Below are 15,254 nucleotides of genomic sequence, written 5' to 3' on the forward strand. Positions count from 1 at the left end.
TGCGATTAATTAGATTAATTAATTACAAATCCTGTAATTAATTAGATTACTTTTTTTAATCGCCTGACAGCACTACATGGAACACATGGAACACATGAAACACATGGAATACATGGAACACATGAAACACATGAAACACATGGAACACTTGAAACACATGGAATACATGGAACACATGAAACACATGAATCACATGAAACACATGGAATACATGGAACACATGGAACACATGGAACACATGAAACACATGAAACACATGAAACACATGGAATACATGGAACACATGGAACACATGAAACACATGAAACACATGAAACACATGAAACACATGGAATACATGGAACACATGGAACACATGAAACACATGAAACACGTGAAACACATGAAACACATGACATGGGTTTGAGACCGGCGTATCACCTTTGCTGCATTATATTACCAAACTGGACCAGGTAGTAGTAGACAGTGAACAGTATCTTACCTAACTGGACCAGGTAGTAGTAGACAGTGAACAGTATCTTACCTAACTGGACCAGGTAGTAGACAGTGAACAGTATATCTTACCTAACTGGACCAGGTAGTAGACAGTGAACAGTATATCTTACCTAACTGGACCAGGTAGTAGACAGTGAACAGTATATCTTACCTAACCAGACCAGGCTGCAGAAACAAATTAGTGGGGGGGCATAACATTTTCTCGGGGGGGCACAATGGTTTTTCAACACAGGTTCCATTTTATACGTTTCAGCTGGGACAACGGCGCTGTGGCTTGCTTGGCGCTGCCCACGGTGCTGAACTAAACAGCAGAGAGGCAGTTGAAAAATCTAATTTCTCTCTATCTTAAGAACTTTCACTTATACAAAAACAGACTGAACGGATATATATAACAGACCTGCTGGGGCAGCGGACTGAGAGCAGGGGACACAAACAGGCTGGATAAGATGGTCAGGAAGGCCAGTAGCGTGGTTGGGGTGGAGCTGGACTCTAGTGAGGGTAGCGGAGAGGAGGAACCTTGCTAAGCTCCAGGCCATCAGGGAAAACCCCTCCCACCCACTATACACAGACTTGGCTGACAGGAGGAGCATGTTATAGGCTCACACTACCTAAATGCAGCACTGAACGGCACAGGAAGTCCTTCATTCAGACAGCCATCAGACTATACAATGCATCACTGTGCCTCACTGCATCACTGAGCACAGAGTGACAGTTACCATCTTCCTGGACTCTTACTTTTTAAACAGCACTGTGCAATATTACACCTACTGTAGACTTCAGTATATTTTTACTGTATTTATTTACTGTATCTTTTATTCTATTTTTATTCTATTTCATTTTATTCTATTCTTAGGCCATTTGTTTGTTATTCATATTTGTGACTTGTTCTGTCTAAATGTTTAATGTTGAGTGATTTGCAGTGTCAAATTTCCCTCAGGATAATACATTTCTATTCTATTCTATATCTTTGAAAAGTCTCCATTAATTCAACACTTCTGAATTCACTGACAAACAAACAAACAAACTGACAAAAATAAGGTGCATAAAAAAGCAAACAAAATTCCTCCACAGGCTACTCACCATCATAAGTAGAGAGGCAAGCGGTGTTTGGGGACAGAGTGAAATCTTCTTAAAACACTGTCCCTCCACTCATTCCTGAACTTTTTTGTTAAGTCCTTCTCAAATGCCAACTGAATTAAATTGGCCTTAGTTGCGTCGATGAAGCATACTAAGGCGATGTTCTGTAAAGACGTTCTTGAGGGTAGAAAACTAATTATCACAGAGTGCCGTGCTAGCTTCAGTAGTGTTGTTGTTGACATCAGTGCCCACTAGGGCTGTCCCCGACTAAGGATTTGGATAGTTGACTTTGATAAAAAAAAAAAAAAAAAAAAAAAAAAAAAAATTTACCAGGGTGGGCACAGCTGACTCAGTGGGCGGGCCCGGCCCCCTAATGCCCGCCCATGGCGCCGGGACTGTACCTAACTGGACCAGGTAGTAGACAGTGAACAGTATATCTTACCTAACTGGACCAGGTAGTAGACAGTGACCAGTCTCTTACCTAACTGGACCAGGTAGTAGACAGTGAACAGTATCTTACCTAGCTGGACCAGGTAGTAGACAGTGAACAGTATCTTACCTAACTGGACCAGGTAGTAGACAGTGAACAGTCTCTTACCTAACTGGACCAGGTAGTAGACAGTGAACAGTATCTTACCTAACTGGACCAGGTAGTAGACAGTGAACAGTATCTTACCTAGCTGGACCAGGTAGTAGACAGTGACCAGTATCTTACCTAACTGGACCAGGTAGTAGACAGTGACCAGTATCTTACCTAACTGGACCAGGTAGTAGACAGTGACCAGTATCTTACCTAACTGGACCAGGTAGTAGACAGTGAGTAGTATCTGCATCTCGATGGCCAGCGGCTGGATGGGGGAGGGGCCGTAGTGTTGGTAGACCCTGGGGAGGGTCTGGGAGCTGAGGTAACAGTTCTGGAGAAGGGAGCTGACCAACACGTCCCCTATGTTACCTGACAGCTGGGGGAGAGAACCGTGGCCTGAATGGAAAAGAGAAGATTGGAATAAATAGGGTTGTGGAGGGAGGAATGAATAGAAGGGATAGTTCTCAATTGTTGATCGGTAGAATCGTTTATCAGCCCAATCCAACCTCATACTTCCACATACTTGCTCCAGAAGGTTAGCCACAAACCAACGCAAAGTCAATGGGGTGGAGTACTGTATGTACCAGCTGACTGAGAGGCTCACTGAGATTTACTCCACAGTGCAACACAAAGAACTTTCCTGTGAGCCTCAGTCAGCTTGTACAGACAGGAGCTCAACCCCAATTGACTATGCATCAATTTGTGGCTATCTAGCGAGAGCTAGTATGAGGAACAGCGTGGATTGTGCAGAGAAATAACTCTACCGATCAACATCATCATTGATGAGTAAGATATAGGGTTAGGGTTCCAAAAATCTGAACTATCCCTTTAATCAAGTCAAGTTAAGTCAAGAGTTTTAATTGTCACGGCATACAGGTATACAATGAAATGCGGGTGGTCTTGCCCGCAACGATGTGCAATACAGTGGTACATATAATAGAATCAAAAGAAGAAACAACATTGTGCAGTAACAGGTAGCAGGTAACATGGAGTGACATCTCGGTATCTGTACATAGTTATTTACAGAGCATGTGTGACATGCTAGTTAGCTTTGGTAGTGCAATACACTGTTCCTGTTATTCTAATTTAAAGTGTCCTTTCCTTTGGCCATAAGTGTGCGTGTGTGCGACATGAGTGTGTGCCCGCTCATGTTAAAGTGTTAAGTGGCTGCTCGTGTGTGAGCGTGCACAGTGTGCGTGTCGTGTGTGTGTTCATGTGTGCTTGTGTGTGGACAGTTCAATGTTCTGAGCACTCAATGTTCATTGTTCATGGCTCTGATGGCCTGGGGGAAGAAGCTGAGCCTAAGCCGCTCTGTCCTAGTAGCTGGGGTTCGCAGGCGTCTGCCTGACCTCAGCAGCTGAAACAGGCTGTTATTGGGGTGGTGAGGGTCTTTCATTATCCTGCAGGCTCTGGATTTGCACCTCTTGTTGTATAGAACCTGCAGGGGGGGTAGTGCAATACCCGTGGTACACTCGGCTGAGCGCACCACTTTCTGTAGGGCCTTCTTGTCCTGTGCCGTGCTGTTTCCATACCAGGCAGTGATGTTTCCGGTCAGGATGCTCTCTACAGCTCCTGAGTAGAAGGACTGGAGTATCTTCCCCGATACTCTGAACTTCCTTAACTGTCTCAGGTGGTAGAGACGCTGTTTCGCCTTCTTTACTACTGTGTCTATGTGTGTTGACCATGTCAGGTCCTCTGAGATGTGGACCCCCAGGTACTTGAAGCTGCTCACCCTGTCCACGGTAGCCCCGTTTATCATCAGTGGTGTGTGTGTCTCCTGCTGTCCTCTCCTATAATCCACGATCAGTTCCTTGGTTTTGCCAATGTTCAGGAGCAGGCTGTTGTCCTGGCACCAGCGTTCCAGTACCTCAACCTCCTCCCGGTAGGCCTTCTCGTCGTTGTCCGAGATCAGCCCCACCACCACAGTGTCATCTGCGAACTTCACTATGGAGTTGGAGCTGAACTTGGCCACACAGTCATGTGTGTAGAGTGAGTACAGCAGGGGGCTCAGAACACAGCCCTGGGGGGACCCGATGCTCAGGGTGATGGTGTTGGAGGTCTGACCCCCCACCCTGACCGCCTGGGGTCTTTCGCTCAGAAAGTCCAGTACCCAGGCGCTCAGGGCGGAGCTCAGACCTAGCTCGATCAGCTTGTCCACCAGTCTGGTGGGGACTATGGTGTTGAACGCTGAGCTGTAGTCAATGAACAACAGTCTCACATAGCCCCCCTTCTGACGGTCAAGGTGCGAGAGGGTGCTGTGCAGTACCTGGGAGACCGCGTCGTCGGTGGACCTGTTTGTCCTGTATGCAAATTGCATAGGGTCCATATCACTGGGGAGGGAGGCACAAATGTGGTCCTTGACCAGCCTCTCGAAACATTTCATGACCACAGAGGTGAGTGCCACCGGTCTGTAGTCATTTGGACATGCTGGGGAGGGTTTCTTCGGCACAGGGATGATGGTAGACATCTTGAAGCAGGCAGGGACCACTGACTCCGCCAGTGATTGATTAAATATGGCGGTGAACACAGGGGCCAGCTGGTTGGCACAGGTCTTGAGTATACGTCCTGTTATGCCATCTGGGCCAGCAGCCTTCCTGGTGTTCACCTGCATAAATGCTCTTCTCACACTGTGTTCCGACAACGAGAGAGCGTCCCCCCCCCCTCGCGGTTGCCCCCCCCCCTCCACAACAGTCGGCGCGCCAGTGACGTCACTAGCCGGAGAGCCAGCAGCGCCACTGTCTACACCAAACCGAGCGTAGAAGGTGTTGAGCTTGTCCGCGAGGGAGGCGTCGTCGCTCCCCATTGAGGGGGCGCTGACTTTATAGTCAGTTATTGTCTTCAGTCCCTGCCATAATCCTCTTGTGTCGTTTTGTGCCATTTGTGTCTCCAGTTTGTCAGCATATGTCCTCTTAGCAAGTTTGACAGCTTTGCGTAGAGTATAGACTGAAGCCTTATACTCCTCCATGTTTCCTGACTCTCTACCCAGGTTGTAGGCGGTGGTACGAGAGTTCAGAGCTGCTCTAATAGTGTTATCCACCCACGGTTTCTGGTTTGGGAAAATCCGCACCGTTTTCCTGAGGACAATACCATCAGCTATTGTTGTTATGTAGCACACCACTATGTCTGCTAGTTCACTGACGTCACTGGCGCTTCCTATGAACATATCCCAATCCGTGTCTGCAAGCACGTCCTTGAGCGTGGCCTCTGATTCGTCGGTCCACTTCTTTGTCTCACGTGACACGACGGCGTCACGTGATCTCTGTTGATATGCCGGAAATAGCAAGATGGAGTCATGATCGCTCGAGCTTGTGGACCCCGTTAATGGCGGAGCGGCTACTGCCTTGTAACCCGCTTTGAACGGGGAATAGCAGTGGTCGAGTGTGTTCTTCCCTCTGGTGGAGCAAGCGATGTGCTGAAAAAAGGACGGCATCACTTTCTTCAGGTTGGCCTGGTTGAAATCGCCGGCCACTACCATCGCTGCGTCTGGGTGTTTGATCTGGTGTCTGTTGAGATGATCGTGTAGTTCGCCCAGCGCTTTGCCCGTATTCGCGTGTGGGGGAATATACACGGCAGTCATGACGACTGCTGTGAACTCCCTCGGGAGGTGAAACGGACGACATAGGATAGAAAGGTGTTCCAAGTCCGGCGAACACGAGTTTGAGAGGACCTGCACCCCCTCGGGATTAACCCAGGAATTGTTCGTGATGAGGCAGACTCCGCCGCCGATGGTCTTTCCTGAGCCAGCGTTGCGATCTGCACGTAAGACTGTGAAGGCATCCGAGGGAGAGACGCTTTTGTCTGGGGTCGTCGACGTGAGCCATGTCTCTGTGAGACATATAATGTTGATGTGGTTAATGGTTGATTGTATCAATGGGTGTATGAATGGATGGTTGGATGGATGGATATGTGTGTGTGTGTGTGTGTGTGTGTGTGTGTGTGTGTGTGTGTGTGTGTGTGTGTGTGTGTGTGTGTGTGTGTGTGTGTGTGTGTGTGTGTGTGTGTGTGTGTGTGTGTATGTATGTATGTATGTATGTATGTATGTATGTATGTATGTATGTATGTATGTATGTATGTATGTATGTATGTATGTATGTATGGATGGATGGATATATATGGATGGATGGATATATGGATGGATGGATTTAATGTCACAATGACTATTCCACAGTGCACCCAAAGTAGGTTTGATTGTTTATGTCATGTCTTGTATAGACTGAAGTGTGGCCCCATTGACTTTACATTCATTGTGTGGCTAACTCGCTGTTAACTGTGGGTATCCAGTATGAAGAACATGCATGGACTGTGCTGAGAAAGGACTCTCACTCTGCCGATGGACAACATCATTGGTAAGTAGGAAATAGGGCTAGGGGTCCAGAATTCTAAACTTGCTCTTTAACATAGATCTTCTTTCTTATAGACAGTTTCAATTGAACAACATAAACATTCTAAAGGGACCCAAGTTAATTTCCTTTTACAGTGTTTGCTAATGCAATAGTTGGCAGGAAATACACTTGGATCCAAACTGTTCCCTAGCAAGATAATTCCAGTGAAACTGTCACACACACACACACACACACACACACACACACACACACACACACACACACACACACACACACACACACACACACACACACACACACACACACACACACACACACACACACACACACACACACACACACACACACACACACACACACACACACACACACACACACACACACACACACACACACACACACACACACACACACACACACACACACACACACACACACACACACACCAGCTGCTCTTTGTAGAGGATGGGCAGGCGGGAACACAGAGTGCGCTCTGTTCCCAGAGAAGAGGTTAGGTATAGGTGATCCAGGTGGAGGGGGTGAGAGGGGTTAGTGAAAGAAGATGAGGTAGGAGGGGCGGAGAGGGATAACAGGAGGACAGGGAGCTGTAAAGAGAGACAGGGATAAGGATATGCCGTGCTAGAGAGACCATCCACTAAAGCACACTTTTTATAGGGTTTCTTTCTACGTACTACTAATTCTACTAGAATTGGAATTCCATAGTCTGGATGCAATTCGGGCCAAAATGTGCATTATGCACAATGTGGAAAAGTAATAAAAGAAACAACGCCGACATAATCCGGCCACGTGAAATGTGTGGACAGTCATCAATGCAAGTAAACATCTTATGCTAAGATCTCAAACATTGCGTAACCAAACTGCCACTTGTTGCATTGAGATGACACTTGTAACCTAATCTCTAATCTCTAATCTCTAACATCAAGAGTCTGATGACAAGCTATGTAAAAAGTGTGTGCATGGGAAGCATTTCAGAGCCCAACATATTGTAGCGACCCTAGGGTCGGGGTCATTGGTCAGCCGGGCTGTCACTCTGCTCTCTACCAACCCGGGGCTGGCAGGTGACGCTGTTGGTCGTGCGAGCCTGGGGTTGGTGGAGGGGAGGGGCCAAGGACTGACCTACGGGGGTTGGAGTTCAGTCTATGAATGTACTGCAGAGGTGATGCACCCAGTCAATGTTCTAAGACCCAAAGTATGATGTTGAATAAACCAACAAAGTGAGAAACAACAACCGAGTTGGTGAGTCTTTAATAGCAGATGCTACAATATTTTTACTGGTCATCATGAGTTTGTTCAGGGACATACTGGAAACAACAAACCACCCAGAAAAAAGATTTTGTGGGGGAAAAGATGGCACAAACTCAAAACGTTATTGCTATACATTATTGCTATACTCTCATCTTTCTGGTGTTTTAAGGAGAGACTTCTATTTTAGGATGGATTTTCCCTTTAAACACAGAGCTAATGAATTCCTATCAGTGATGATTCAGTACAGCATTACAGGAAATAGATGCTAAGCCCCCCCCTTCCACTTCCCGTGCACATATTCCGTATGCAGAGCCGTCTGGGAGAAATGCGAGGCCCTGTGCGAATTTCTTTTTATTAATGAATTAATTAATTAATTAATACTTATTTTTGCCTTCAATTTCCTAAAAATATTAAATCAGGTTGTCGTCTCCAATCAGTAAGAAATTGTATTATATATATAAACACACATTTTACACACAACACGTTTGATTATTATAATGAAGCCTTGACATGATATGAGTTTTTATAGTAATGCCTGTTTATTACAACATCACACAAAACAAAATCCCCCCATAACGTATTTCACACCACATTCCCAAAATCCAAATATAGGCTAAATAATAACAGCCAGGGGGGGGGGGGGGTTGATATGTGCCTCTGGGCGGGGAACACACTGGGAAGCCCCAGTGACGTACGTAGCCTATAGGCCTACTACTACTTCAAAGAATTGACAACAATAACAATAAGCACTCAGATGTTACAGTACTCACAAACAGCAGCTAATTATGGCTTTCCTTGCAGCAAATTCTGAAATAATGTCTTGATAATCCAGAGTGGATACAACGTCCTTTTCTATCGTGAGGATGGAAAGTCCACACAGTCTCTCCTGGGACATTGTAGTGCGCAAATAGTTCTTTATCAGTTTTAACTTGGAGAAGCTGCGCTCCTCAGATGCAACTGTGATGGGATTGTCAGTTAAATCTGAAGGGCAACTTCGGAGTTAGGGAAGGTCCCGTTCCTCTTGCTGAGAAACCGTAGTGTTTCCAGCACAGTCTTGGCTTCCTCGGGCACCGTTACGCACAGGTTAAAAAGAAATCCAAATGTGTCCTCGAATTCATCATTTCATTCGTTTCCCCATTTGGTAGTTTTCGGATGAACAAAGACACAAAGTGTCTTTTGTTTTCTTTGTTTTTCGGATAACAAAATCCTGGTTTCAGCTTTTGGGGACCTCTTCTAATTATCAGACTTCTATTCAGATTCACTGGCCAATTACCGACTTCATCATACATGGCATCTGACACCATTTCACTCTCCGCTCTGCTGCTGCACCTTCCTCCTGAATAGGGGCCTTGCGCTCCTCATCCTCTTCTTCACTGGACGTCATGACCGTCAACTTGGGCTGGCTGCTGCTGCTGCTATGAATTGCATCTTCCTCCTGAGGGGTCGCGGCGGCCTCACCCTCCTTCTCATCTTCACTGCTGATGAATTTATAAAGGTCTTGAACACTTCTTTTTTCTTTGTTTTTTTTCTTTGTTCTTTCCTTGAGGAAGATTTCCTCCACCTATCTCATTCTCTCTACATTGTGTTTCAAAATTAAAATTACCACCACTCTGGGCGGCTGATTGGCGCAGTGGGCAAGGCGCTCGCCTCTAACGCAGGAGACGCTGGGTTCGAGCCCAGCTCTCGGCGTTGCTACCGGCTGGCCGGTCGTTCATACTAACACAATTGGCAAGTGTTAGAGGGTGGGAAAGCCGGTGGGTGGGGATTTGACGTTGTGGACAGCGACTCCTACAGGTCGGTTTGGTGACGCCGGTGCGACGGAAGCAGGAAGTGACGGGGGCAGCGTGAGCCTCCCACGCGTTACTCCTCGTCACTGAGAGTGCGAGCTGCTGCGGTGAAAAGATGCGACATGCTGCCTCCTCGTGTACCGGTGGGGACACGTGATGCAAGGCTTCTGACCTCACTACAACCGACCTGTGGGAGGCATAGGCTAGCAACGTTCAAGACAGGGGAGGGAAGAAATGGATACACGAAATTGGGATGGGAGAAAAATTGAAAATGGGGAGAAAAAGTGGATACAAAAAAATAATAACCACCACTCTGCCACACACACCATCCACCTTACACCTGACCACCACGTGCCAATGCGCTTGATAGATGGCACAGCAGTCACGCTGTCGCATAGTGAGCCAGTTTATATGCATATTCTACAAAGGTGTCTAATGTGAAATATATAATTATGTAAGCAAAACTAGATATTAGGTCTGTGATGGAAAGTGATTCTGTTAACATTCAATTTATTTAGATACAAAAAAAATTATCATTATTATTATTAATATTTTTTTTAATCCTGCCCCTACCGCTAGGCCTCCTAGGTGCAAGGCCCTGTGCGACTGCACCGCTCGCACGCCCCTAGCGGCGGCTCTGTCCGTATGCTGCCCCCAGAAGCTCCTGTGCAATCCTCAATTTCCAGTGAGTTTACAGATTTCTCACATGAAGAGTAACCTTAACTGACGTAGAGCTCATTATAGGAAGACTAGAGCGTGGGATGCCCAGTGTGCTTTAGGTTTTCAATGGTCTAAAGATGGCTGATAATGGCCGAAAGCTCCAGAAACATCAGCCGCTGTATGTATATTGAAGAAATTGAAGCTAATCGAAAATAAAGACCCATTTCATCCTCATTTATGCCTAAGATACATGAATGAATGAATGAATGAATGAATGAATGAATGAATGAATGAATGAATGAATGAATGAATGAATGGATGAATGGATGGATGGATGAATGAAAACTTTATTTAACAGATTGCAGAATGGGTACAATACAGTACGGCGTGGGGAGGGGGGGGTTGGACATTTACGGTGGCCAGTTTAGAATTGCAGCCTCCCGTAGGTTTTGAATGTGGGTAGGGATTCACATCTTTTTACGGCTGTGGGTAGGGCGTTCCACATTGTTGTGGCATAATTGCCTAATTGTGACATGTGATTATTTGTGCTGATAGTGGAGGTGATAAAGGTGGAAGGAAGGAAGTAAGGAAGGAAGGGGAGGGCAGGTAGACAAGGCTGGGAGACCTGGCCTAGGGAGATGCTTGACCTTTGAACTGTGACGAAGAGAAGGTTGAATAGGCCATCTGCCATTTGGTTTATTTACAGGAATAAGCTCTCAGGATACTAGTAACATTTGGTGGCTTAAAGTGGAATTAAACCTCCTAAAACCTAGAACCTCCTAAAACAACCTAATTCTTTTTTATATATATAATTGCTCTGACTTTGGTATATATAGTGCTCATTCTAAAGATTCATCCCATGTGTGGGATATTATTATATACTGTATAATGAACATTTGTTACAATGAGATTCTGCATCATCTTATTTTATAAAGTAAAAAGAAAAAAGAAAACACTGTAAAATTGGGTAATTCTCCAAACAATAATGTTTTGAACTGCAAAAGATTGAAAGCCTTGATGGCGTCCTACATACTGAAGAGCAGTATTGAAGACACACAGACAAGCAGACAGACAGACACGAGTCTGACCTTTGAAGATGACGGGCCGCAGTCTGCATGTGTGCAACAGCTGATCGGGCACTGATATGGACAGCCCTGGGGGAGACAAGGGAGTGCAGGACCCGTGAGAAACACTCACTGGTGGAACAGCAGCATCTGGACAGGAAAGAACACACACACACACACACACAAACAAACACACACACACACACACACACACACACACACACACACACACACTCACACTCACACACACACACACACACACACACACACACACGCACACACACACACACACAGTAAATTGTCTTCCAATGATCCAAACACATAATATATTGCTCTCTCTCTCCCCCTTCCGCCCTCCCTTTCTCCCTTCTTCTCTCTCACTCCCCCCCCTATCTATTTCTCTCTCACTCTCTCCCTCCCTCTCATTTCTCCCTCTCTCTCTTACCTGATCTGGCTCCATTGGGCAGGGTTGAAGATAATGGCAGTGATGATGACGATGATGATGAAGAAGAGGATGACGACGATGAAGATTGTGGGGTCTTGACAGTATTCTCTGCCACAGCGGAAGCGGAGGACTCCGGGGACCAGCCTTTGTGTCTCTTTTTAGGGGGCCCTGCGTTAGTATGGGAGCCTGGGGGGGTCACAAAAACAAAAACAGGAAATCTTTCAGTAAGGAACCTATAGGACTGTCATCAGAACATCTGGTGAAAATGGTAATTCAGTTACATTTGGTGATAATGGTCAGCTCAGGGTCATACAAATTTTACAGTTTTCTTTCGTTTTCTTGTTCGCCCAATAATGTTAACAAATGGAAAGACACACACACACACCAAGTTGGTGTGTCACTCACCAACACACACGCAAACCTTCTCCCGTGGACTCACAGCTGATCGAAGAAAAAAATAGCAATACATTTTCCGGACTGATCATCTGAGCTCCTCTCCAGTTGAACTGCTACTGTGTTTAAATCCAAAATATTGATAAATCCCCTGCCATTGTTGTGTAACATGTCATCTGTTCTCTAGTCTTCAGTCTCGGCTTCACGTGCAGTTAAATCCTCTCTACAAGTGAAACTGAAACTTAACAAGCCTAAGTTGTTAAGGGGGCAGTAGGCAATTAATTTACTCAGTGGATGCCTGAACACATAATGACACCAGTATCACTGACTACCACGGCAAGCCTATAGAATTTTTTTCTATTTAATAATAATTATAATTATAATAATTATTATAAATATATAATAATAATTATAAATATTTTTTTCCTGTTGTACCGAATTCGTACCGAACCGTGACACCAATACAGAGGTACGTACCGAACCGTGGCTTCTGTATACCGTTACACCCCTAATATATACATAAAACATACATAAAAGAGAATATTGTAGTGCCGAGAGATGGGAGTCGGAGACGGTAGCTCGAGTTAGAGCGAACAGCATTTATTTGGTACCCACATACAACATGCTACTCCTACGTTGCGTGCAGTCCACTCGTGTGTGGTGGCAGGAAGTGCCACCTCATATAATGTTCGGGCGGAACTCTTGTTCCTAACAATAGTTCCGTGGGTGAATTATGTACAATTAACAATCACTACACAAGCCCCCCCAGAATTCACCCATGGTCAAAATCTCCACGGCGGGGCGAGACAACCACCCGGCCGCGGCGTGAGCGGACAACCGGGGGCGCGGTGCAAGCGCTTGCGCCCTCCACGGCGCCCGGGGGCATGAACCGGCCACGGTGAGTGCGGAAAGCCAGGGGCGGGGAGGTAGGGGCGGCGCAAGCGCCCGTGTCCTCCCCGACACCCGGGGGCACAGACGTCGACGAGGCCAACGGCGGCTCCGTCGTTGGCGGGTCCCGGGGTAGCGGCGGACGGCCTCGGCGGGGGGAGAGGGCCAGCTCTAAGGGCTGGGAAATGTCTACGTGGGCGGGTTCAATCTTGTGGTGGTTGTACCCCACCTCAAAGGCGAGCCTTCGCCAGTCCTCAGGGGCCTGTGGGCTAGGGTGTCCGGTGGATAGGTCATTCAGCAGCGTCGGACCCGAGTGACCAATCGCGACGTCCTCCAGGCGTAGACTGGAATCTGGAGTCCTGAGGGCCTGGATGTCGTGGTCGGAGGCCTGTCCCGAGCCCCTGTTGACGTAGTCGAGGTCCGGCTGTACAGCTCCGATGACGACGTTGGGCTTCTCGGCGACGTGTCTCGCGGCGCACTCGGAATCGTACGTGAGCTGTTGTCGTGCCGACCATGGCTCCGCTACCTTTGACTCAGAAAACGTGAGGGGTTCGTGGTCGGTGAAAGCTGTAAGAAGGCCGCCGTATGTCGCCTCATCGCGGACACATGCCAACGAAGCCCGTGTCTGTGCGTTTATCAGGCGGCCATGTCTAATGTCCACGAGGAGACCGTGTGCACCCAGGAAATCTGCTCCGAGTAGTGGGAACGAAATGTCGGCCGTGATGCAGTCCCACGTGAACCGCTGGCCCCCAAAACACAGTTCCACGGTCCTTGTACCGTAGGTGCGAATAGGGGTATCGTTGGCGGTCGTCAGGCGTGGACCTCTATCATCGCCGGCGGTGTCCTCTTTCGTAGCTGGCAGGACGCTCCTCTGAGCTCCGGTGTCGCAGAGGAACTTGCAACCGGAGAGTGTGTCTCTAATCAAAAGCAGCCGGTTCGACATACCTGCGCTCACCGCTGCTACTGGGCGCAGGTGTCTGCGTTTATGCGTCATGACGAAAGTGCAAGGGGAACGGCATCTTGTCGCCCTCGCGCCGAAACGTGTGTGGTAATAACACAGGCCTGCGGCAGCGCTGCTCCTGTTCTTCCTCGCCCCTCCCCCCTGCGGCGTGTAACCGCGAGTCGAGGCTATTAGCCCTGGGGTAAAGTGTCGAGTGGCCAGGTAGAACCGATCTGCCTCCTCTGCCAGAGCACGGGGATCCACAATGTTTGTATTGGCCAGTGCCGTCTGTACCCGTGGCGGCATGTGCCTGAGGAACAGCTCTTTAAATAAAAAGTTTGGCTGCTCGGCGCCCAGCAGGTTCAGCATCATCTCCATATGCGCCGACGGCTTGCTGTCTCCCAAGCCACGTATATCCAGCAAGCGTCGGGCCCGCTCAGACGGTGACAACTCAAAAATCCTGAGTAGGTGCGTCTTAAACGCCTCATATTTATACCGGGCAGGCGGAGCTGTTATGAAGCCTACCGTCCTCGCCGCTGTCGTGCTCCCGAGGCTCGAGACGACGTGGTAATATCTCGCGGCGTCGTCGTCAACCCCCCGTAGGGCGAACTGCGCCTCTGTTTGCGCGAACCACGCCGCCGCAGAATGCTCCCAAAACTCCGGCAATCGAATAATAACGGCATCGCTTGCCATGTTCGGTCCGGTCCCTGATACTTCAGCGAGACCAATGTCGGGGTCACCAGTGTAGTGCCGAGAGATGGGAGTCGGAGACGGTAGCTCGAGTTAGAGCGAACAGCATTTATTTGGTACCCACATACAACATGCTACTCCTACGTTGCGTGCAGTCCACTCGTGTGTGGTGGCAGGAAGTGCCACCTCATATAATGTTCGGGCGGAACTCTTGTTCCTAACAATAGTTCCGTGGGTGAATTATGTACAATTAACAATCACTACAATATATACATTCGAGGGGGAGGAAACTGTACATTCGGTGGGTGGGTGGGGGGGTTTGGACATTTACCGGGGCCAGTTTCGAATTGCAGCCTCCCGTAGGTGCTCTTTGAGAGCGGTTTTGAAGGAGGGTAGGGATTCACATTATTTTATGGATGTGGGTATGGCGTTCCACATTGTTGTGGCATAATTGTGAAACGTGTTTAGTCCCTTGTTTGAGCCGAATCTGGGTTGAACATGATTTGTGGAACTCCCTCTGGTGTGGTCGTGGAATTCACTGACCTTTGGGAAGTATTTAGACATGTACATGGGTATCCTTGTGGTTTAGTGTATCTTGTAGACCAGGCCCATTGCAAGTTGCT

General features: G+C 47.6%; 1 protein-coding gene across 1 annotated transcript in view; it reads right to left on the reverse strand.

Annotated features, from left to right (window-relative positions):
* greb1 (growth regulating estrogen receptor binding 1) overlaps positions 1-15,254 on the reverse strand; it is a gene marked incomplete at both ends in the record, with an annotated part of 95,252 nt that overhangs the window by 55,539 nt on the left and 24,459 nt on the right. The window contains 3 exons of the mRNA XM_084308262.1: positions 2,366-2,551; positions 11,300-11,425; positions 11,721-11,906. Of these exons, the coding sequence (XP_084164388.1) occupies positions 2,366-2,551; positions 11,300-11,425; positions 11,721-11,906 (498 nt within the window). The remainder of the gene's footprint in view (positions 1-2,365; positions 2,552-11,299; positions 11,426-11,720; positions 11,907-15,254) is intronic.

The sequence above is a fragment of the Notolepis coatsorum genome (genome assembly GCF_963971535.1).
Source record: "Notolepis coatsorum genome assembly, chromosome: 2".
Lineage (NCBI taxonomy): Eukaryota > Metazoa > Chordata > Actinopteri > Aulopiformes > Paralepididae > Notolepis > Notolepis coatsorum.